The 25,295-nt window shown below is 44.4% G+C and overlaps 1 protein-coding gene across 1 annotated transcript in view; it reads right to left on the reverse strand.

Annotated features, from left to right (window-relative positions):
• The window catches only part of LOC146002892 (dual oxidase 2-like), a 108,791-nt gene that overhangs the window by 80,458 nt on the left and 3,038 nt on the right, over positions 1-25,295 (reverse strand). The window contains exon 2 of the mRNA XM_083140975.1: positions 16,440-16,578. Within this exon, the coding sequence (XP_082997101.1) occupies positions 16,440-16,578 (139 nt within the window). The remainder of the gene's footprint in view (positions 1-16,439; positions 16,579-25,295) is intronic.

Consider the following 25,295-nt stretch of genomic DNA (forward strand, 5'->3'; position numbering starts at 1 on the left):
CTCAAAAAACCTCGCTTTCTTTCTACGTTCAGCGCCTTTATTTATTGCGCTGACACAGCGTGATGAGTAAATAATGCACTCTCTCTCATTCTTGAAGGATGAATGCACCTTATCGTAATTTTCCAAGTCCCAGTCAAATGTTTGTATATCGTGACCTTTGTAAACCTACCTCTTTCGGGAACGATGTGCCACACACACACACACACACACGCACACGCGCGTGCGTATAACAATTTATTTTTCGAATTATTTTTTAAAATTGCTCTGTGAGCCTCTCGTTCTTTACATCGTGGACGAAGGACTTCTCTGCAATCAGGATAACGCTGCATAGAGTATCGGCGGGCAAGGCATCGTGGAACTCGCAGACGACCTTGATGTTGGTGCGATCGTTGACCACCACCTGCTTCCTCTTAGATGTATTGATGACGAACATCGGCCTGCGGATTTTGAATTCGCTGGGCGTGTAGTACATGTCCACGTTCCCCTCGGTCACGCGTTTGAATGAGGTGTAAGCTTCGTAAAGTTTGAGGTAATCGTCCTTGGTCATGTCGAGGTTGTAATTCTCGCGCGGGAACACTTCGTTGCGTCCATTCTTGAGATAAACGTTCTTGATTTTGCAGTCGTCGAACTTGCTGGAATCTTTTTCCTGGTTGTTATTGCGCCCGGTCTGAAAGAGCACTACGACGAAATCTGGCATGTCGAACTGTATGTTGTTGAACTGCGTCGTCACGTCGAATTCCATGTGACTTCCCGACGCCACCTTCTGCACGCACTGGTAACCGTGAAAGTGAATCGCCACCTGCGGACTTTTCAAGATCTCCGCTTTGTACTTGAGGGCGTAGTTCGTTTCGTATTCCACGATCGGCATTCTCAACTCCATGCTCCGGATGACGCATTTCGCCGCTTCGGGTAAAGTGTTGGCTATCGGCGTGCCGTCGGCGTTCAAGTTGGTGTATCGCATCAGTGCGTCGTTGTCGTTGGCCGCTCTTCGAAACGTGACGCGCAGTCCTCCCTTCCACATGATCTTCTTGTAGTCGGAGAAGAAACCGGGCAGCAGGCGCATGGGAAAGAGCACCGTGTGATTTCTCGTCGATATTTTGGTCCCCGCTTCGAATCCTCCCGCTTGATAGTATGCTGCGTCCGTTTTGGATAATTTCAATGTTCCCACTGCCGTCGACGTGATGCCGGGATAATCGATTCTGTCGATGACGGTACCGTGTTTCCTCACCTCCACCTGCGAGAACAGGTGAGGCACGAAGTTGTCCACGAGTTTCAAATTGGCATTGGGCGGAAAGGCTTCTCCGCTTTTTTTCTTCACCACGTCGAATTGAAGGTAGAGGTCCGCTCTGTGAGGATGAACGAACCCGTCCCCTACGTCCACGTCGTATTCGATCTCCCTGTTCGCTTCGTTGAGATTGGCGAACGTGCGACGGTTGGGAGGGAAAGATTGCAATTCGTAACTTTCGATTTGTTCCATTTTCACTATGTGTGTTATTTATTATACGCTGATCTCCACGATGGCAGTGGTCGTTGCACCTGCGAAATCCACCACCTCTCCTTTCTCGTTCGTCACCACCAACTCTATGTCGTCTATGCGGTTGCGACATACTGGAAAATAGATCGGCGAAGAGGGCGTGTAGATGATCGGTTCCATGAACTCGGAACTTGGTTTGAACGTGGCTATGATTCCCGTCTGCTTGTGACTTCCCAGTAACCCCCCATCCGAAGATTTCGTGATCATTCCTTCCGCCACGTTACAGTGTACGTTCAGAGTCTCTATGGCCAAGAATTTAGGAATGTTGGTTGCCACGTGCTTGATGCCAGCTTCGAGTTTCGTGTCGTTGTCGAAACCTAAAAGTTCTCCCATGGTGCCAAGGTCCACGGTCTCCGTCGCGGATAGGATTTCCACTCTGTGCGTGACCGAATTTTGAGAAAGGTACGTGCCTTTGGGTAACTGAGCTTGCAAAGTGGAAAGATTGTATTGACCTGGCGTGACGACGATGTGTTCGCTTCCGACGCTAATTTTGTTGTTGTGATGCGTGACGTTAGGTATGAGGTACATGCTGTAGAATGCACGCAGAGCCACGGATTTAGGATAGACGATGTCGTCGTGCAGCGTGAGTTTCAAGATCGAAGATTCGCTCGTGAGATGGAACACGCCCATCGTGTTTCAGGTTCCACAGTGCTTTCTGAAAATCTTCGATCGTAGGGTTATTTATTTTAGACATGTATGCGAGCACGGAGAGGCATAGGTGGCCGCAGTTAACATCGGTGAAACCCTGGATGCGTTTGTCATTGTAGTAGAGGTTGGCAACACTGAGATACTTCACCAACCTGGCAGGCGGTGTGCCACCGAACGAATCGAAAACAAATGCATTGTTATCGTCAATTTTGAGGTAGCATATCCAATGTGTACCAGGATTTTTGTAACTGTCCAGGTTGACCACGCCATACTCCTTTTTTTTCACAGCAGAGGGTAGAGAATCGGACATGAAAACACCCTTGAAGTTCCTTATTCCCAACGGTTCGATCAGAGATTCAATATCGAAGTTGGACAGGGCTGTTTCTTTTTTTTATATTTCTTCAAAGCATCGAGGTTGCTTTTTTGCTTTTTGGTCACACCTTTCCCCTTCTTCTCCATGGCCAGGTTGTGACGTTTCTGTTCTTCCAACTCGGCCTTGTTCTTCTTCGAGTCGATGACGGTTTTCGCGATGGCGGCACTTCCGCCGGCCAAACTTCCCACGGCCCCCAATGCTGCCAGGATGGCCGGGATGCTGAATATGAAACCTCCGATCTTTTGCTGTTTCCGCGAACGCTGCAAGCGTCTCAATTGAGGTGTGCTGAGCAGCAATTTCATTCCATGTCCTTTCGACAAGCAAGAACGTTTCTTCTCGCGTTGTTTCTTGGTGAGTAACCCATCGAGGGCACCTAGATTTTTTAGATTCGAATATGGTATCTGGTACACGACACCCTTGGGCTTCATGTTGATGCTCTATGTGTTATTTTCACGGTATGTTATTTATATATAAATGTTCTGAGATTTTTTTTTCAGTGGATGTTATTTTATATATACTCCGCGTAGCCCCGTTACACAAATTCTATTACATGCTTTGTTTTCTTACCAAGAAGTTCCTTTGTCCCCTTGTACACGATTCGAGTTTTGTTCTCGATTAAGATAGCTAGCTTCTCGTCGGATAACATGCTGGCGTATCGATCTGGTAAAAATAGACTGTATTGTCCGTTGAGCACCAGACGCGCCTTGGGACCATACTGGGTAGAAACGATTGAACCGGAAGTTATCGTGTAAGGTTTGTCGACTTCCAATTCCTGAATTTTTACATACTCGACTGACAAATTTAGCATTTGTTTTAATGCTTGGAGGTCACTTATTTTTTCACTCGTCATATCAAAAAGAAATTTCAGGGTGTTAGAGAATTTTTAATTTTTCACAATGTGTGTTATTTATATATATTTTTTTTTTCAGGAGATTTTTTTTGTATCGAATATTTTTTTTAACAGAGGAAGTAAGTTCGTGCTTCCGAAAATGCAATGATGTGCGTGATGATTTCTTCCGTCTCCTGCATAGATTTTCTCCAATCATCGGTGCCCCGTCTTCTCCCCTGCCTCGCCTCGTGCAGTTCGTCCAACCTCTCGTTCAATTTTTCCCCTGCAGCCGACAGAAGAGTGTCGAGATCGCCGCACCTCATTCCACTGATCCCCCGAAGACGGTCCTTGAGAACTATTTCACAAGGGATGCGAAAATCCGGCGTTGATCTCGCTATGATTACAAGTTTATCAACATCTCCGTTAACTACCTTTTTGAATATTTTAGATAGTAGTTCGTGCGGCAAATCAGTTATGCAAGCCATGTTGTTTTTTTTTTTACTGTATGTTATTTATATACCCCATCCCAATTTTTGTTTTGTGTTCATGGCGATGGTGGTACCCAGTGCGGCGACCCGTTCACCCAACGATGCGTCTCTGCTCACGAACCTTTCGAAAGCTGCATGTTCCAATTTCTTGTCTGCTTCGTGACGTGCGTCCAGATCCGTCTGCGTGGTGTTGTAGGCGATGTCGTGATCTTTGCATGCCGCGTCCAACGGATTCACACCCTTGTCTCCTCTCTCCAATCTTTTCTCGAGTTTGGTACCCGGTCCGCAGTACTGGTAGCCAGGTAGATGCATCTCGAAAGGTAACTTGTTGATGATGTCGTTCACGAGTCCCTTTCCTTCGGCCACGTTCCAAAATTTCGGAGGCAGCGTGTTGATGATTTTGATCAGGTAACCTATGCCCTTGTCGTCGTTCACGATGAAGTTGGAAAGTTTCGTGCTGATCATGTCCACGATGCCAACCTTCTCGTTGTAGAAATTACGATTGCCTGCATTCTCTTCGCCGGCTATCACCAACAATCGGTCCACGAGTTTCCTAACGTCGTCCACCCAAACGAATTCTTTGGGTAACGTGTTGTAGCGTTTGACGCCGCTGCCTGTTTTGACCTGGTTCCAAATCGGTTTGATGAGATTCCTGTACTTCTCGCCGCTGCTCGATTTCACCCTATTCTGCGAGGCGTCGTTGTTCTGGTACAAGGCATCCGTCATGATCAGAATTTCCTTGTAACTTTGGTAATCTTCGTCGGTGTAATCTTTCGGCTGCTTTTTGGCGACGAGTTCCCACAGGCCCACCGTACCCGGATACCTGTTCCAACTATCCTTGTCGCCTAAATTGACTTTAATGTCGTTGCCTTCGAAGGTCACCTTCGATTTCCCAATCTTCCACACCACACCGCCGCCTTCGCTGCTTTCCATGCTCGGATACAATCCGAACACCTCATCCTTGTCGAACTTCCCCGTGCTCAGGTAGTCTCGTGCCAAAGGTCCCAACTCGATCTTATCCGAAGACGACGACGTGCTGCCTATGGCTCGACGTCGTGTCGGTGCGTCCTTCAGTTCGAACGGCGTCGAAGGAATGCTCGAAATGGGCGTGGGTACAGCATAACTTTTAGCTGCGAGTGGTACGAGTTCGTTGATCAAATTTTTATTTTGTTCCGTGACACTTTTAATTTCTTTACCTAGACCGCTGATGGCATCGATCACGGGTTGATCCTGACGTTTCTTCTCTTCGTAGAATCCGCGATTCTCGGATTTCCAACCTTTGAAGCGTTTCGCGAGGTAATCTCGCAACTTGAGATTTTCGTCTTCGATTTTTCGTTTCGTCATGACGTTATTTATACACGTCGTTTCTCACAACGTTGCAACGTTTAGAAAGTCGTTGATTTTGTTTCTGTATTTTCCGTCGATGGGTTTCCTCGTCATGTCGATCGTCGCGAATCCGAAATCGTCACTGTTCCAGCAAGAAGAGCAGCGTTCCGAAAATTGATTGTAGTTCATGTCTCCGCCTACGTAGTCATCGTACGCGTGCTTGAGGTTGGTGTGATCTTGACGAAACAAACATATGAAATTAGCGTTGTCGCGTAGTAACTGTTTTGGAATTTTGGAAAACGTTTGAGTTAGGTAAAAGCAATCCATTTCTTTGTGACGACCTTGCGTGAAAAAATTGCGAATTTCATTTTGATTTTCCAGGATGACGTCGTCGAACACAACGACTGAATTTTCACGACAATCGTCGAGCGGTTTTATTTCCGAAGCGAACGTTGCAATGTCCAGACCATCGTACACTCTCATCAGTTGCTGGTATTTGGATTGCTCCAAACTTTTCGAGAACACGTACAGGTGCCTGTTCTTCCAATCTAACCAATTCGGCGCGAGGAGAAAATTGTCCACGAGCAGTGTCGTTTTCCCACACCCCGAAGGACCTACGATCAGACAGCGGATGCTGTCGGGAAGCAACTCGCCGTTCTTTTTTTTTCTCGTTTGACTTTCCGGATCCGGTAGACGCTTCACCACGTTCCACGTACTCACAAGATCACTTCGCTCGCGTCGATCCAACTTTTTCCGGAAGTCCCAACCATTTGACAAGCAGTTTGTCACCTTTCCTGCGCAATACTTTCTCGATGAGGTACGTGTCGGGGTGTTTCGTTTTAGAGAGTTCCTCTTCGTAAAATCTTCCTTTCAAAATCTCGCCGCTACTATCTTTTATTATATACGTGTGTCGGTTTCCGGGTAGAACTCGAACCACGGTAAAAAGTTCCGTGCTCCAATTTTTTGTGAACCCCTTCTCGAAGGTGCGTTTGAATTTGCTGATCCTCACCTGGTCTCCAATTTTGTATCTAGCTTTTTTTGTCGTGGGTGTGTACTTTGGACAGTAAACTGTAGAAATTAAACGCTGCTCGTCGGATTTCGTAACGTCAGCCGGCTTCATGCCTATCGTTCTGTGTACCGTATCATTATAGGTGTCGACGAGTTCCGGCAGGATGTCGACCCATTTGTAATTTCCCTTAAGCGTGAATCGTTTCCACATGTGTGTTTTCAAGGTTCGATTGAATCTTTCCACGATGCTGGCTTTGATGTGGCTGAAGGTCGAATAATGTCGAATGTCATGTTTTTGAATAAACTTTTGGAATACGGTGTTGTAAAATTCCTTCCCCTTGTCCGTTTGCAGAAACCGTGGTCGTCTGCCGCCGCTTTCGCGAAAAATTGTCTTGAATGCTTCCGTGACGCATGTTCCCGTTTTCGCCTTCAAAGGTAGAGCCCATGCGAATTTCGAAAACGTGTCTATGACGGTGAGGAGGTACTTGTTGCCCTTGTTCAATTTATGTACGTTTTTCAAATTGCCGCTGCTCATCTCCACGAGGTCGCTTTGCCAGAGGTCGTCGATGCCCTTGGTTACCACAGCCAAACGTTCGTAGTTACGGCGTGCAGGTTTATGCAATTCTTCGGCGATGGCTTGCCTAGACATTTTTTTTTTAGAGATTACGTTTCAAGAGAAGCACCAGCGTGATGGGATTCAAAGAGGGTGGCACTTCGCTCGTGTTTTGAATGATCAGCTTATCGCCGGCACTCACGTCGAAAACGGTAAGATCTTCGTCTTCGTGTATTTCATATATGTTGCGCGTTTCGTTCCAACGTGCCAGAGGAATGTTTCCTGCTTTCTGGACACCACGATTCGATATCAAAGTCATGGTGGGAACGCTAGCTTTTCTGCCGTGAGACCAGTACGAAAATTCGTTTATCTGAATCGTGCCATCGAGGAGAAACTTGTAGTACGGATGATAAGGATGTAACATGTACAGTTTGTTACCTTCGACGAACGTGGAGATTCTCTGCTGATTGGGTACGCTGTTGATTTCGATGGCTTGCAGAGAATGCAGTTTAGCGAATTTAGTGTCGACGCCGAGCAGATTACTGTGAACGTGTCCCAGTGTATTTTGTACGGGCAACAAATGTTCGACTATGGTATCCGTTACTGTAGAAAATGACGGTTTGATTTTCACTTCCACGTTCAACTGCTTGTAGTTTTCGTTGAGTTCTTGCAACTTGGCACCGAAAGAAGTCAGCGTCGATTCCTGTGTGGATTCCAGCACTCCGACTTGATCTCTGATGTTTTCGACGATGTTCTGAAGGTTCTCGACTTGATTCAATTTCGAGCTCTTCTCGGTAAGATCGTTCACGATGCTTCGCATCTCTGTAAACTGCGTGTGAAGATCGGCGACGCTCTGCGAAGTGGGCAGCGTCGACACCAGCGAACTGATTTCGTCTCGAATCTGTTCCACGTTCGCCGTTTCCGTTTCCAGTCGTTTCAGCATACGTGATATGTTCCTTTTCAAAGCGTGCAATTCTTTGGAGGTGGGGAGATTGGCCACCCTACTCTCGAGATCGCTCAACGAACTTTTGATGTCGCTCGATTCGGATAGTGCCGTCACCGCCGTTTTCAATTTTTCCAAATCTTCGCTCGAAGGTACGCTCGTCCGTAACGATTCCAAGTCACCCTGTATGTTGTCCAGTACGTGATGAAAATGAGCGAGATTGGATTCGACGTTCAAATTTTCCAAATATTCGATCTTCTGCTGAACCGTGCTCAACGTGTCTTGGATGCTCGTCAACGCTCTCGCTTCAGCGTGAATATTTTTAATTTCCTCGTTGATCAATTCCAGGGACGCCTGAAGCGTAGCGATGGTGGTTTGAATGTGTTCGAAATCTTGATAGGCCTCCAATTGAATTTTTATGTTCGCGACGCTTTTACCGATGACCTGCAGTTCGTCCGACGATGGTAGGTTCGCCATTGTATCTTCCAAAGTCTGTAACTTGGATTTAATTTCTTCCAACGTGCCGGTGAATTCTTCTTGTAATTTGGAAACGACGACGTGCAAGCGTTCTACATCAATATCGTTCACCACGGTTTGAAGTTCGGATAAATTCTTTTCGATTGCGGAAGTTCGTTCTTCGATTTCGAGTTTCAATTTTTCCAAATCTTCATTTTTCGCTTGAAATTGCTGTAATTTGGCCAAATCATTTTGAAGCGAATCCACGCTCAACTGTATATTTTGAACGTTGTCGTAAGAAGGTACGTCGACGTAATTTTTTATGAGCGTTTTCAGTTCGGAATCGATTTTCAGAATGGGGTCGAGACATTGCGTTTGTAGCGTAGCGATTTCCGACTCTAAACATTTGTTTAAGGTCTCCTGCAAAGCGATCAAATCGGTCCTCAACTTCTTAACACGAACGTCCAACATGAGAATCTCTTCTGCGTGGTCCACACGCTTGGTGTTGCCGAAAATGTCGTTAGGCATTTTTGGTTAACGGTTATTTATAATAGGATAGACGATTCGTATTTCTACGAAGAGAGGAATGAGTTTGTCGTAATCTCCGAGGAGTTCCACGTAAAAATAATCTCCTGCTGAAACATCGTACGCAATGTTAGAAAGCATCTTGTCGTGCTTGATTCGAAAAATGTTCTTGCCGGTAGAAATTTTGATTTCGCCTACGTTTTCCGGATTCACGGTGATTTGAAGTTTCCCACCGATCGGAATTTCGTAGAAATGTAAATTGTTGTTGAAGACGTAAAAGGTTTTGCCCACGTCCTCATCCAATTTCGTCCAAATGCTGTTGAGGTGAATGATCAACAAGCCGTTGAGTTTAGGTAACACGGAAGGTAAGACTTCATGATCTGGTATGGTTTCCATGATGATCTGTTTTTTGAAACCGAACAAGTTCATAGGCATGCTGGTTATTTAAGGATACGGTCAAAGTTTTTTTTTTTTGTAATGACAGACAGTGTTTTTTTTTTTTTTTTTACTGACTAACAACATGATTTTTTTTGTTTTGTTTTGTTTTTTATGAATCTTCTGTTGAAGATGGGCATATGTTGCAGGTTTTGCTTTCTGCTAAGCGATAGTGCCCCCATGGCAGTGTGTGAATACCACACTCGAGGACGCACCTCTTGTCATCATCGGGATTCAGCGCAATTTTTCTAATTTTGTTTGTGGTGATGATATGGCCGACGCTCTGGATGCGCTGTTCTGCTCTTAGAACCGACGACCTGGTTTTGAGGCAATCGACGAAGTCCTCGAATGTGAGATGCTCCCGAACCACCTGTCTGCCGACACCCTTGGCCTTCTTGGTAACGCTGCCCTCGGCTTTGATGGCATAGGCCTTGGCGCGAAGACCCGCAAACTCGAGAATTACATCGCCGTCCTTCTCGTCTTTGAGTTTGCCAGGCACTTTTTTGTTTCGGGGCAGGATGTCGTACTGGTTCGGCTGGGGATAGCCCGAGGTGTCGAAGAGGTTAACCAAAGCTGGTACCGTGACTATATCCCTGTATGCATCGGCTGAGTGGACGTGGTACACCAAGCTGTCCGTGTCCGTGTAGAGAAGCGAGATGTTGTGGTCGTAGTGTGGACGTAATATGTCGTAGTACGTCTCGAACATGTGCAGCTTGCTCAGGTCTAATACTGAGGCACCAACATAAATTGGCTTGTTGAGCCTCACCTTGCTCTTCCTCATATGCACCAGAGCAAGCTGTTCATTATAAATGGTCCTCGATTTGAATAACGGGTTTGCTACGAGCCTGCGACATTGTGCTTTGTTCGATATTAGCCTCACATCTACACGATTCCGTACATTCTCCATGGTTTTCCCGAACACCGCATTGTTCATGAGCTTGAAGAAATCCTTATCAAGCTCGGACGTGGCGACTGTGCGATGTTCGGTGTTGACTTCAATGTATGGCTTCAACCACGGAGAATGCTCGAACTTGAGGATGCGGTGAACTGCGTGGACCCTAACCCCTCGCTGCATCAACCACCGGAGATTCTGGTAGTGCAGGACGTAACGCTCTTTGGACTCGAAGTCCATGACGAGCTTTGCTTGGTTGGAATCGGGTGGACACTTGAACTCGGGTGCAGGAGGAAGATCGCAGAACAAATCCTGCAGCTTCTCGGAGAATTGCAGATCAACCTCGGCGAAGAACCCATGTTTTGAATCGTCGAAACCTTCAACGTCAAAGTTGGAAGGGTCAGCCCACTCGAACCCTCTAAAGGGGAGTGGCTGCATCATGGAGTGTCCGTAGAGGTTATTGACGTCCGTGTACATGATGTAGCTGGATGGTTGTGAGGGGTCGTAGCCGGTGGCCATATGATGGTTGTTGGCATGCGAGTGTCGCTGTGACACCTGGACCATTCCACCCCGCACGGCACGTTCTACAAACAGCATCATGTCCACGTCCGAAAGAAGCTCCAGCTCGATCTTCGTCACCAGAAACATGGCTGACCACGCCAGTCCGGGGAGACTATAGAAGTATGCGGGGTCCAGCTGGTAGATGGTCTTCGCAGTTTCACGGAACGCCTGGAACACGTCGGCGAGGAGCATCACATCAAGTTTGAGGTAGGCGTCGTGGTAGTCCCCGAGAGTTTGACAGCCCAGCTCGCGCCACATGGACTGGGCATGGTGATATTCATCGTCGGTGATGTTCGACCCTCGCAGCTGACTGTAGAACTTCGCCTGGGGAGGTAGCGACGTCTCCGCGAACTTGGTAGAGTCGGTGACGTATTCGTAGGGGTAGACCCCCTTACGCCTGAAGAGACCGGTGTCCAAGTTCGGAAAGTTTGCAGAGGTGATGAGTATTTGCCTGTCGCTAAGCTTCCCTGCGAGAGCATCGAGGCTGGCCGGGAGGAACCTCAGGGAGTCGAGGAAGCGAAGCTCGACGGTAGAGTCTGGATCTGGGATTTGAACCCACTTGCTCACACTGATGTAACGCTCCTCGTTCTGCGCCAGGACTTTGATTCGCATGTCGTCGTACCCAAGATGCTTGACGAGGTGGTGGAAGTCGTATCCCGAGCCGTTGTGGAAAAACACGGGGATGAAGCGCGGGTCCCAGACGTTAACGTTGCAATCGTTGCACCAAGGACCAACATACCTTCCGTTAAAGTGATCGTGGTGATGGACTTTACGGTTGTTGGCGGTGTACTCCTCGACGCAGACAGGGCAAGCGATGGCCTCGTCGTGTCTATGTTGATCGTCGGGGGACAGTGGAAGCATAGGCTTGGGGGTCAACAGTACCTTCCCTATCTCGTTGGCCTCGACAACCATCCTCTCGAGGAAGTGTTTGGCGGCGACGGCACCGCGATACACATAGGGCTCGGGGTCAACATGCCGGTCTCGCCACACCACAACGTATGCGAAACTGGATGCCTCGTGGAGTTGGTAAGGGGTGGTGGAGGAAACTTCGGGATCGGGATCACAAGTAGACAGGGGTTTGAGGAAGGCCTCGAAATCCGCGATGATGATAGCGGGATGCTCCACCATGGCACCGTGCATGTGGAAACGCTTCACGTCGCCAGGTTTGGGCAAGTCTGCCACCCCCGGTTCGTTGGCATTGCAGTAGAGCTTGTGGCGAGTGAGCTTCTCTGCAGCGATGTTGGGGCCTCTGATGTGTTGATAATCATGCTGTTCTCGATTGTCAAAAGTGATCAGACACCTTCGACAAACTTCTATGCTACCATGATGCTTGGTTTTTTGGCTCGAAACAAGCCGAGAGAGCGAGCGAATAAGGGTGTAGTGATGATGGGTCTCGTCCTTGATGAGCAGAAGGTGAATTTCCTGCGCACCATCGTCCTCTACGTCGCTCACCCGGATGGGGTACACCGCATTTTTGTCAGTGAGACCGTAAACGTTGATGGCCAACCGAGGGTTGTGTGTACGGGCCTCGAACTTTCGAATGTCCGAGACCTCCACCGGGTAGTCGATCCCAACCATCGCATCTTCCAGCTCTGGCTCGTAGGGTAGGTAGTGGGTAACGCGTTTTGGATTATTTTTTGGCTCAACTGGGTGTAATGCTGCCAGCACCGACCATACGAAGCACTTGGCGTCACTGTTCTGAATGTTCAGGACGGCCTTTTTATCCACAATCGCTTTTGGTAAGGGGACGTAGCTGGAGGCGGAGAGAGGCACAAACTTGTTAAGTTTGACGCACAGTTCGTGAGGCTCACCGCACAGCGAACCTCCCGAGCCCTTAGCTTGATGTTCTTCTTGCTTGGTCACCAGCTCCTCGGCAAACTGGTTGTAGATGGCCTCGAGGTTGTCGACATCCGCCAGATGCAGCGTCTTCGCCTTGGTGTTGTGGCAGAAGCTGTAAATTTCATCAGACGGCTTCTTGTACTGGCAACGTAGCGATGCGTAGAATTTGGTGGAGTGCGTTGCAAGCGCATCGCCGAGGATGGAAATAATTTTGGCTTGCACGTTCTCCAAAAAACTACGCACGTCGCATGAGCCCTCCGAAGTGATGACAAAGTCCTCTAACAAACGCTGGAAAGCAGACTGGTTCGCTTTCGCCACAGGCTTGACGCGTTTGGCGGATGGTGGCGAGTCGGCTACCGCTTTCCTCTTGGTTGAGCTGGTCGACGGTTGTGGAACAGGTGCTCCGACGACGGCTTTGCATGATGTTACATGCCTCTTCAAATTATTAATGGTAATATGTTTACCGCACCTGGGGCATGGTTCTGTAGCGGTCGCATGCTTACCAGGTACGCAGGTACGACAGTGCCTTTGGAAATTTTTAGTTGAAACACCAGTTTCACACGTGGGGCAAATTTTCACAGATTGCATCTTGGTGAAAATATTTGTGGGTATGTTTATAATTCTCAATAGTGAAACTATTTGTGGGGTATGTTATTTTATATATATAGTGGAGGAGTGTCACAAAATAAATACTTTACAAAAAAAAAAATCTTGAAAAGCTAATTCGCTATAATAAAATATTTGTGGGGTATGTTATTATATATATAGTGGAGTGCCACAAAATAAATACTGTGCAATAATTCACAAGGAAAGGAGAGGTGGTGGATTTCGCAGGTGCAACGACCACTGCCATTGTGGAGATCAGCGTATAATAAATAACATACATAGTGAGAATGGAGCAAATCGAAAGTTACGAATTGCAATCTTTCCCTCCCAACCGTCGCACGTTCGCCAATCTCAACGAGGCGAACAGGGAGATCGAATACGACGTGGACGTAGGGGACGGGTTCGTTCATCCTCACAGAGCGGACCTCTACCTTCAATTCGACGTGGTGAAGAAAGAAAGCGGAGAAGCCTTTCCGCCCAATACCAATTTGAAACTCGTGGACAACTTCGTGCCTCACCTGTTCTCGCAGGTGGAGGTGAGGAAACACGGTACCGTCATCGACAGAATCGATTATCCCGGCATCACGTCGACGGCAGTGGGAACATTGAAATTATCCAAAACGGACGCAGCATACTATCAAGCGGGAGGATTCGAAGCGGGGACCAAAATATCGACGAGAAATCACACGGTGCTCTTTCCCATGCGCCTGCTGCCCGGTTTCTTCTCCGACTACAAGAAGATCATGTGGAAGGGAGGACTGCGCGTCACGTTTCGAAGAGCGGCCAACGACAACGACGCACTGATGCGATACACCAACTTGAACGCCGACGGCACGCCGATAGCCAACACTTTACCCGAAGCGGCGAAATGCGTCATCCGGAGCATGGAGTTGAGAATGCCGATCGTGGAATACGAAACGAACTACGCCCTCAAGTACAAAGCGGAGATCTTGAAAAGTCCGCAGGTGGCGATTCACTTTCACGGTTACCAGTGCGTGCAGAAGGTGGCGTCGGGAAGTCACATGGAATTCGACGTGACGACGCAGTTCAACAACATACAGTTCGACATGCCAGATTTCGTCGTAGTGCTCTTTCAGACCGGGCGCAATAACAACCAGGAAAAAGATTCCAGCAAGTTCGACGACTGCAAAATCAAGAACGTTTATCTCAAGAATGGACGCAACGAAGTGTTCCCGCGCGAGAATTACAACCTCGACATGACCAAGGACGATTACCTCAAACTTTACGAAGCTTACACCTCATTCAAACGCGTGACCGAGGGGAACGTGGACATGTACTACACGCCCAGCGAATTCAAAATCCGCAGGCCGATGTTCGTCATCAATACATCTAAGAGGAAGCAGGTGGTGGTCAACGATCGCACCAACATCAAGGTCGTCTGCGAGTTCCACGATGCCTTGCCCGCCGATACTCTATGCAGCGTTATCCTGATTGCAGAGAAGTCCTTCGTCCACGATGTAAAGAACGAGAGGCTCACAGAGCAATTTTAAAAAATAATTCGAAAAATAAATTGTTATACGCACGCGCGTGTGCGTGTGTGTGTGTGTGTGTGTGGCACATCGTTCCCGAAAGAGGTAGGTTTACAAAGGTCACGATATACAAACATTTGACTGGGACTTGGAAAATTACGATAAGGTGTATTCATCCTTCAAGAATGAGAGAGAGTGCATTATTTACTCATCACGCTGTGTCAGCGCAATAAATAAAGGCGCTGAACGTAGAAAGAAAGCGAGGTTTTTTGAGGTTTGGCGAACCTCAATTAATAAAAATGAGTTTTTGAAGTTTTTGGTGAAATTTTTGTAGGTTGGCAACACTGTGGCTCACTTCAGTGAATTGAAGTGAGTTTTTGAGGTTTTGGTGCTGTTTTCTACGCTATGAAACATCGTCAGCGCAATAAATGAGGGGCGAAACGTGGAGAGAAAATATGTGTGTGCGGTACATCGTTCCCGAGAGGTAGGTTTACAAAAGTCACAATCTACAAACATTGCCGGAGTTGGAAAATTGCGATATGGCTCATTCGCTCACCACCGTTGCCAGCCGTAGGTCTCTCTCTCTCTCTCTTCATCTTACAGCAAGGTTGCCAGCTCCTTGCTTTAGGTTAGGTTAGACCTCGAAAAAAAACCTTGGTGATTTTTTTTCGAGTGAGGAGTTGGAAACACTGATCTTCACTTGGTGTTGGTCAACCGGGCTGATTGCACAAGCAAGGTTGCCAGCTCCTTGCTTTAGGTTAGGTTAGACCAAGAAACAAACCTTGGTGATTTTTTTCGAGTGAGGAGTTGGTAACACTGATCTCCACTTGATGGCGGTCAACCAGACTGATTGCACAAGCAAGGTTGCCAGCTCCTTGCTTTAGGTTAGGTTAGACCAAGAAACAAACCTTGGTGATTTTTTTCGAGTAAGAAGTTGGCAACACTGATCTCCACTTGAGGGGGTCAACCGGGTTGATTGCACAAGCAAGGTTGCCAGCTCCTTGCTTTAGGTTAGGTTAGACCAAGAAAAAAACCTTGGTGATTTTTTTTCGAGTGAGGAGTTGGCAACACTGATCTCCACTTGATGTTGGTGAAACAGGTTGATTGCACAAGCAAGGTTGCCAGCTCCTTGCATTAGGTTAGGTTAGACCAAGAAAAAAACCTTGGTGATTTTTTCGAGTGAGGAGTTGGCAACACTGCGCCATCAAGTGAGGATTATGCCTTACGAGAGAAATCCATTAAGGCGATCCTCACTTGATGACGTTGAATTCCCCAACCTGCCCTACTAATGTATTTCTTTATAAACCAAAAAAAATAATTTGTCATTAAATTCAAGAGGGGCCTATCGTTGTTTACTTTTATCTTTGTTTATTTTTCTTTTTGCGTGCTCGAAATGTACACACATGCTCTCATGTTTAGAAGTTTTTCGCATTTATATTAAGTAATGACACATTTATTAAATAATCTATGCGCAGAAAGCACTTCTAAAATTTTATGTTTCAGGATACAAAAAGAAGCAAAAATACATTCCGCTTGACATGCATGCGGGTTTTGATGTGTTGTGCGGTTGGCAATACTGTGGATTTTCTCAGTGTCTGCGATGTAAGCAGCTCGGCGGTTGAGGCAAGACTGGCACGGAAGATTCTCAGCTCAGTTCTCGCGCGGATTGATACATAAAACCTGCCTCAAACTTAGCTTGACGCTTGGCTTAGTACTCTGTTTCTATAATGCAAAAAATATTCTTAGTATTACATATTATTATTGCATATTATATAATTTCAGTATTTTAATGCCTAAAAATCCTGGCTCTAATCATCATCCATGCGTACCTTGCAAATGTTCTATGCTAAGACTGACGTGACTAATCGAGCAGATGGATTCAATTTGGTTTGCTAAAGAAGTTCACGCACAGATTTCAATAGCGAGCCCTTACCTGGAGCAGGTTGTGGTGGAACTGGTCCTGGTGCTGGTTGTGGTGGTGCTGGTTCTGGTGCCGGACCAGGTGGCGGGACTTCCTGTCCCTTGGAATGAAGAATTACACCAGCCAGCAAAAAAATGCTCAGGAAGATTGCCTATAATGAGAGAAATACTTCTTTGAAACTGGCAGTCCATGTTAAGGTGAAAGACCAAAATAGTGCAAGCATTAGATGTAATTTCAGTACTTTCTATTCGTTGCTGATTTTGATTGTTTTACCTCGATTTTCTGCCACGTTTGGTTAATCCCGACGATGGGGATGAATGGTCATAAAATAAAATGGATAAAGCAACAGTCACAAACACATGACACAATACAAAACAAACCTCCACAGAGGAGCTATGAATGTAGGCGGCAGAGCCTCGGCAGCCTACAGCCTATACTGTGTTATGCGGAAGAGAGGTTGACATTTGAGCACCTTCAGCAAATGTCACTCCTTGCATCTCTACTAATACTTTCCTTATTATTACACTCTTGTAAATACGCAATCAGTGATTTATCCACACACCCCTAACACCCCCAACACCCTCCCAAATTTTGGTGAACACCCCCAAGCAGAAAAGTGGAACACCCCCCCTGTAGGGGGGGTGTAAATATTGGTGTTTATATGAACAATAGAATGACAATACTTCAACATTAACAGAAAGGAATTCTTTGTAGCTGAAGAAGCATAGTCCAATGGACCTTTCGGTCAACTAAAACCAAAGTGTCAAGGAAGGAGGGTGGAATGTGCAGCATGGCCATTTCCTAGAAACACTAACTCCCTTGACAAGGCTTCGGTCAGCTCTAGGGAAGGGACACTGCCATCTGGAAAATGTCAAACTGACCTCTCGCCCTCCTTCCAGGGAGCACATTCCGCGCACAGTGTTGACAGTTCAGCGTTTGAATACCTTATATATTTCTTAAATACGTTACAGATTCGTAAATTCAAGTATTCAACCCCTGAGTCAATGAAGTTTATATTTTGTTGCATTTTTCTTTCGATTCTTTCATGTGAAAAATGTACGATAAAAGTAAGGGAAGAAATTCAAAGATACAGGTTTGACTCCTTGTAGTGAATTCTGTTACTATGGTTAGCAACACTATTTTCTGTAACTTGGCGAGATGAATGATTTTGGAGTGGTAGAGAAAAGAACAGTCAAATGTCTTATGTCAGTCTCAGTGTAGTATCTCCGTTCGTGTGTTGTCGTTCTGTTTAGTGTATAACAATGTCTGAAACTTGACTGCAAAACTGTCTGAAGAAGATAGAGAAAATGGAAAACCAGACAGAAAGAAACCGAAAGTGGTGGGTAGAAAATCAGTGACGCTATATGTAGGTATAATTACTTCCAACCGATATTCATAAAGTACCAATATAAAATTTACTAACCGAGTATTCGATATAAAATGGCAAGTATTTCATGAAGAACCTAAGTGATTCATTAACGTCTATAGTTGATGACCATTTTTGTAGCTCCAAGAGTTCTTACCTTTGTAAAAGAAATTATATACTATTAGAAAGAGAGTTGTAAAAGGGGGAGGGTCCACGTGTGGTGCTTGCCTGGGCGCTAAGTACAAATGGAGTGCCGAACAAGCAAAAAAGATAAAAATTGAAAAGCGTTAACGTCGTGGTGCCCTGTGAAATTACTGGCACCCTATTAAATTAAAGTTATTGTCAGTTTGCAAAGATATAGCTTTAGTAAAAAATGTCTTTCTCTTTGTATCTAGTCGGTTCTCTGACATAATGACATGTTTAATTTTATTCAACTTTTCAGAGGAAGCAAAGGAAGTGTAAGCAGGCCCGTAGCTAGAGGGGGGCAGGGGGCAACTGACCCCCTAAGAGCCTGCTTTGCCCCCCCCTGTAAAAAATACAGAACACCTGGAATTCTCACTAATCTTTACAATTACTCTAGCAACATAACAAAGACACTTATTGATTTTGTGATTTATGAAGGTGTGTGGGATTCAGTATAATTTCGTATCAGGACTGTGGGGGGGGGGGATTCCCTTTTTGGTAATAGTGATTCATGTGGTAGAGAGAGGGAGTGGATATTTGATTTTTGTTACTTAGCGTTGCTTTTCTGACACTTATAGCTAATCGCAACAATGAATGATGACGTGAAATTGATGAAGAGACACTCATAAACAGTGCCGCAACCACAGGGGAATTGTCCCCCCTCCACCACCACCCTCCCAACCTTGGACGGGAGTCCATTCTAGGGGAAGCAAACATTGAAGTAAAAAAAACAAGACTAGGAGAATCTAAGAATAGCAGGACAATTGGATACTCATGATGGAATTAGTTTTTACGAGTTCCTTGCATTTTTCTCCGAAACGGCCAAGGGCACTTCCAAGGGGCAATTGCCCCCTCTCGATTTCAAATTTTATACAAATAAAAATAAATTTCGTAAAATTTTCTTGCTCGCTTCGCTCGCAATATCTTATAGTACAAGTTCAAAGCCATAGTTAAGGGGCGGTGGGAGTCGGCTCTGCGAGCCAAACGATCTATATGAGAAAAAAATGTTAAAGAGAATGCCATGGCGCTCCGTAACATTATTTGCGCTCTATTAAAACAATTTCTTACTATGAAACTTAATATGAAATATTAATGACACTGTAATCCAAGAAGTCATTGATCAATCAAGGTATTCCTATTTGTTTGTCAGGTGTCAAAACATGTATTTCAACTATAATATAATACAATTCACACAATATTTTGCAAAATGGTTAACGTAACCAGTAGGCAAACATTGTCTGTAGTGATGCAAGAGTCTCTCAGTCCGTGGTGGACTAAGGGACCCATGTTTTAACAAGTACAAAAAAAATGTGTTACAAATTTTTACACAGTTCATCAAAGTGTAGATAATATGTAACCATTATTATTTAATTAATTCGATTTTTCTTGCATAACTTATTGGTGTTGTTGGATTCTCGTTAGATTCCTTTGTGCGGAAAAAATCTTGCATACTGGAAACTAGAAAGAATCATTATGAAGCATGATTGATTGATTGAATTGGTGTTTTAACTCTACTTTGTGCACACTAAGGCTAATCGGGACTGTATCTACAGTTTAAAGTGGGATCCAAACCATGTGCCTCCACCAGGTATCGAACCCGGGACCACATGATTACAAGACGAGGACGCTACCACTGCGCCATCGGGGAGGCCCTGAAGCATGATTTATAAAGGACTCCCTTAATCAGTTCTGCAGAGAGGCCCATTAATCGTTTATTAACATTATCAACCTGTAAATATCAAGTAGATACAGTCCCTATTAGCCTATTTATGTTAAACTTTATATTCTTTGGCAAATATGGAAAGGTCATTATCGAAAAAATGCCATTTGATGTTGCTCGATTTTTTTATTTTTTTTTAATCCGTTGCAGTTTCAAGATATCATCCCTTTTCTGTTACTTATCTCTTTTGGGGGAGGTGTCAAGTGCCTCTGTGTACCCTGCTATATCTGCCAATGCGACATAATATATTAAAAATTTGCCCCCTCTAGGATTGACTTTGTCCCCGTACAAAGAATTCCTGGCTAAGGGCCTGAGTGTAAGGAATTAAACATAAAAGAAACTTAATTTACATTAAGTCCCAAATTTATATCTGACCATAGGCGCACCAGTGAGGGTACGACGGCGCTTGCCACTGCCTGCTGGAAAACGTGAAGAGAGAAAATTTGTTTGGTTCATTGTGCTCTTTGTGTTGGATAGTGAAATATAATAAATGCTATTCAATTTTTAAATAATTGAAAATAAAGCATTGCCTCAATTTAGAAGTGAAAATTCCTTGCCTTCATTTTGCAGTTAACATGCCATGCGTTTATTTGCACATGTTATTTCGTTTTCTTTTAAGGCAAAGAGGCACGTAACTCCTAATTCCCTAGAGTCTCTCATTTAGTGTTTGAAAGATAAACTCTCAAAAGCGCCAAGCGTATTTTCCAAAGTTTTGTAAGGGTATAATGCATATGCATATTATTAATTAAACATAGCGACAGTATCCCATGATGTTTACTCTTTACAATCTTGCTTTGCTCGTTAGGCGTCCTCTTTACCTCACCACATGCCCCCTGCCCCTCCTGTTCTAACAGTTAGAAAATATGCATGTATAATTTTAATAGTTCTATGTAGCGAGTGAGTTCCAAATTCTGCTGGTGTTTTCAAATCTCTGTTTAAACGATGTTTCACAAACTGAAATAAAGTAATGAAACTCGATATATTTAGAGCATGGCCATGAAGACGTTAAAATATAGTGGGAAGTTGGGATGCACGTTTGATAGATACCTGATATTGCTTTTGAACGAAATCGGTCAAGGAATTTCATATTGAAGTCTTCAATGAACGAGCAAAGCAAGATTGTAAAGAGTAAACATCATGGGATACTGTCGCTATGTTTAACTAATAACACAGTGCAACAAATTTGAACTTTGTGTCTTGCCGCGAGATGAAAGAAGGTGGACTTTACTAAATCAAATACGCTGATTACGAAAATGAAATCAGAAATGTTCCATGACGTACCAATTTTTCTGGAAAAGATATGCTACATTTACCACTTAGCCTATATTTCATATAGTAAGCAATATATTGTAATTCATGAAAAACAAAGTAGCAACTTTCGCAACACATGGAAACTACTCCATTACAGTACAGGAGGATCCTGTAGCTGGATTAAATACAGATGATGGAACAAAATTAATTGTTTGTTTTACAAAACATAAAAAAAGGTATGAGAAAGCTGCAAAAAGCTTGAAATGTATTTATAAGTTAGAAACATGTCCTGGAAACTTTCCGTTTGTGGGTGGATGGTGAAACTTCTTGTAGGAGTGTCCAGCAGTAATCTGCCAAATGGTTTGGTGACCATGATCCCTCATATCGTCTTTCCATGGCAGCGATAGCTTGGTGAAATCGCTCACCATGTTCGTCACTCACATCTCCGAGATTAGGCGGGGGAAAATCCAAATGAGAATACAGGAAATGTAATTTCAAAGACATGTTGCATTCCATAGCCTTGTAACAGTCCAGCATGTGTTCCGACAGTTCCCTGTAATTGTCAGACCTGACATTACCCATGAAATTGTGTCATACATCTTTGAAGGCAAGCCAAGCTGCCTTCTCAGTATCTGTCAGCAACTCTTTAAAGGTTATGTCATTCATCAAGTCACGAATCTGAGGCCCAATGAAAATACCTTCTTTAATTTTTGCTGTACTAATCGCAGGAAATTGGGACAGTAAAAATGTAAAATCTCTGCAATTTTTGTCCATTGCTTTCACAAAAATTCTTCATGAAGCCCAATTTCAGATGGAGCGGTGGTAAGAGCACACTGTCTTTGTCAACAAGGGGTTCATGCCAATTCTGCCTGCGATATTGTCGTCTTGTTTCATCTTCCAGTGTCCATAGTGTCCATTCCGTTGGTGGTTTTGGAACTGGGAGAGAATCAGAATGCGGAACTGGGCGCACTGCAGGTTCCAAATTTAGATACGAAACTGTGTGTTTTGATTTACTTGAGATTCCAGTTACTTTCGTTAAACAAAAGTAGCAATCTGTTATGTGGTCTCTAGGTTCACTCCACAACTGTGGTACGGCAAGTGGCATAGATGGGTGGGTTCCATGCAACCAGCCTCTTAAATAGCAAGAGCAACGTAAGCAACAGTTCTGTGGTGCCCAACACTTACCCTCATCTACCTTTGATTCAAAATACAACTCGTACGCCTTTTTGACAAGCGAGTGAAATGGGATGTCTTTTGGACTTCGTCGTAAACTAACCACACACACAACAGAAAAGGTTTGATAAATTAACACACTTCCTAGCCATCGCTGAACACAAGAAACAAGCGAACAAGCACAAACAGAATTCTTCACGTTAGGGGTTTTGCATGACACACACTGCAGGAACAGACACTGCGTGATCCCACTAGCAACTGACTGATGCAAATAACTGTAACTCCATTATACATTACCATACCTCAACCAAGTGGCTATCTATTCCTTCTCTCTCCACCCCCTCCCCTATGCCCTAGTAGCAGGGTGTGCTGATAAGTGCCGCGACAACAATAACATGCAATTGTGCGCTGATAAAATTGTGATTCCAGAGAAAAGTTTAGGTGATAGCGAAAAACGGTTTTCACTATCGTCATCAGGGCACTAAACTCCATAGGAATCACATGTTTTTGTTCTGCGGCAATTTTCATTGTCTCACAGTGTAATATGCATAATCAGTTTGCAAAGAAATTGTTCTAAATATTTTCTTGCACGCTTCGCTGGCAGTGTCATAATTTATTTAAGTCATATTATATCTGTATTTATTACTACTACTTCAGACAGGCAAGTGCGCGCACACCCATGCAATGCATTCTCACTGATATTTCAATTGGACACCCCCAAGTTGAACTCCGAGTTACACCTACGGCAAGAACGATACAAATACAGTTAAAATATTGCGCAAGTGTTCCTAATTTCTTTATAACTAGCTTAAGAATTGCATGAAATGATTCCTGGTAATAATATGTTAAAATTTTGTGTTTTGTCTAACGATTGATTAAATCAAGTACTGAACATTATCGGAAGGAAAGCAATACTCGAAACGTTAAACTGAAATGTTAACATTAATCTATTTTCCATCTTTTCCTGTATTTGACATCTTTTTTCTTCTGAAATGTTACGTGAAGGGAAGGGAGGGGGGGAGGGTTAATCTCTAGAAACATCCATGAACAAATTGAATTAGGGCGAACATTTTTAAAACGGTCCAAAATATGCACTTAACTTCCCGAAACTTACACCCCCCAAAAAAATTTCCAACACCCCCCCCCAAGGGAAAAATCCTGGATAAACCCCTGTACGCAATTAAGTTTCCACCGAGGGTGATGTAACACTCTAATTGGTGTAACACAACACGTAATCCAGTGTTAAATGACTCCACGCTTTGGTGCGGTTTAACAGAAAATGGTGAAATAAGACACCAAAGACGGTGCTATCCAACACAATACTGTATATCCTTAATTTTCCTCGTGTTGCGTTTATCTAATCGCGACGGAGGAGGATTGGTGATTGGTTTGGACTCGAACCTGGAACCTTCGGTAACGAAATCGCTAAGAGATAATCATTAATCTCATAGGCGTGCGCACGGGAGGGGGGAAGAGGGGGCAGTTGTCCCCCTAATAATGGACGTCTACAATTTTTTCAACGGAGGGTCAAGCAAGATATTTTTCCATGGGGCATAGTACCCCGATAATAGTGTTGCCCCCTCAAAAAACAACACTTGAGTTTGAAATTATCGCATTAATGTAAATTACTATAACTGAAATCAAATTAAACGTGTGAAATATATACTTTTAGCTTAACATTCGATTTCTAAGAGGGAGGTGTGGCCATCCTTGCTCCCCCTTCCAGACGTCCATGTCCCTACATTAATATACTTTCACAAATTTAGTGTAGAGGAATGTTATCGCTGTTATTAAACAATAAACAATATTATACTTTATACTCTTGAAGAAAATAAAGTATTTTCAAGCTGATTAAAGTTCAAAGCAACTACGGGGGAAGGAGGTGCAGTGGCGCAACTACAGGTGGGGGCAATGCCCAACCTTGGACGGAAATCAATTCTAGCGGGCAAACATTGAGGTAAATGAAAGCAAGACTAGTAGAATATAAGAGCAGCAGGACAAAAGGATACTCAACATGGAATTAGTTTTCACGTCTATCTTGCATTATTTCTTCCAGACGGCCAAGAGCACCTGCTGGGCGGCACAAAGGGAAATTGCCCCCTCGATATCAAGTTTTATACACATAAAAATACATTTCGTAAAATTTTCTTGTTCGCTTCGCTCGCAGTGACTGCTTTCTTAGTCTTGTCAAGTTCAGAGCTGTAGCTATAGGGTGGCGGGAGTTTTCGCCCTAGGCGCCGAACGATCTAAATGAAGAAAATTGTAAAGAGAATGCCATGGCACCCCATGACATTTTTTGTGCCATATTAAATGAATATTGTTTTCAGTTTGCAGAACTTTCGATCTAAGAATTTTTTTGCTCGCTTCGCTCGCAATTTTCTTTTCTATAATGAATTGTAAATTATCAGAGAGAGACGTTACGAGGGTCACTATTTATATTTTGAGCCTTGGCAACACTAATTGAAGTTAGGCGCGATTTGACGTTTGCACGGAATCGTCTGGCATTATTGACCGTAACGTACTTCAAATGTTTTGTCAATAGCTTCATTTGTGTTGTTTATGTTGCCTTCGAGATTGCGCGACAACAATAAAATGGAATTAACTCGTGAACATTTTCGTGCGATGATTTTTTACGATTTTCGACGTGGATTATCAAGACGACGAGTGCATCGATCAACTTACTTCCACATTTGGCGATGAAGCCCCATCCTTTGCCATTGTGAAACGCTGGTATAACGAATTTAATCGTGTCCGCCATTCGCTCACCGACGAGATTCGCGAAGGTCGTCCAAAATCAGTTGTTGTTCAAGAAAACATTGATGCTGTGCAAAACCCAATACTGCAAGATCGTCATGTGACATACTGTGAGATTGAGGCAACCATAGGCATTAGTTCCACCAGCATATATAAAATATTACATGATCATTTAGCTGTGAGAAAGGTATGTTCTCATTGGATCCCACACAATTTGACAAAAACTCAAAAAGACGCTGGCGTCAATTGGTGCAAACAAATGCTCAATAAATACAATCGTGGTGCTTCAAATGACGTATATAAGATTGTAACAGGTGACGAATCATGGATAGCTATATGCATATGAGCCGGAACGTAAACAGCAGTCGACTGTATGGGTGTTTCAAGATGAACCCAATCCAACAAAAGTTGTTCGCGCTCG

This window comes from Lepisma saccharinum, chromosome 19, assembly GCF_977018435.1.
Source record: "Lepisma saccharinum chromosome 19, izLepSacc3.1, whole genome shotgun sequence".
NCBI lineage: Eukaryota > Metazoa > Arthropoda > Insecta > Zygentoma > Lepismatidae > Lepisma > Lepisma saccharinum.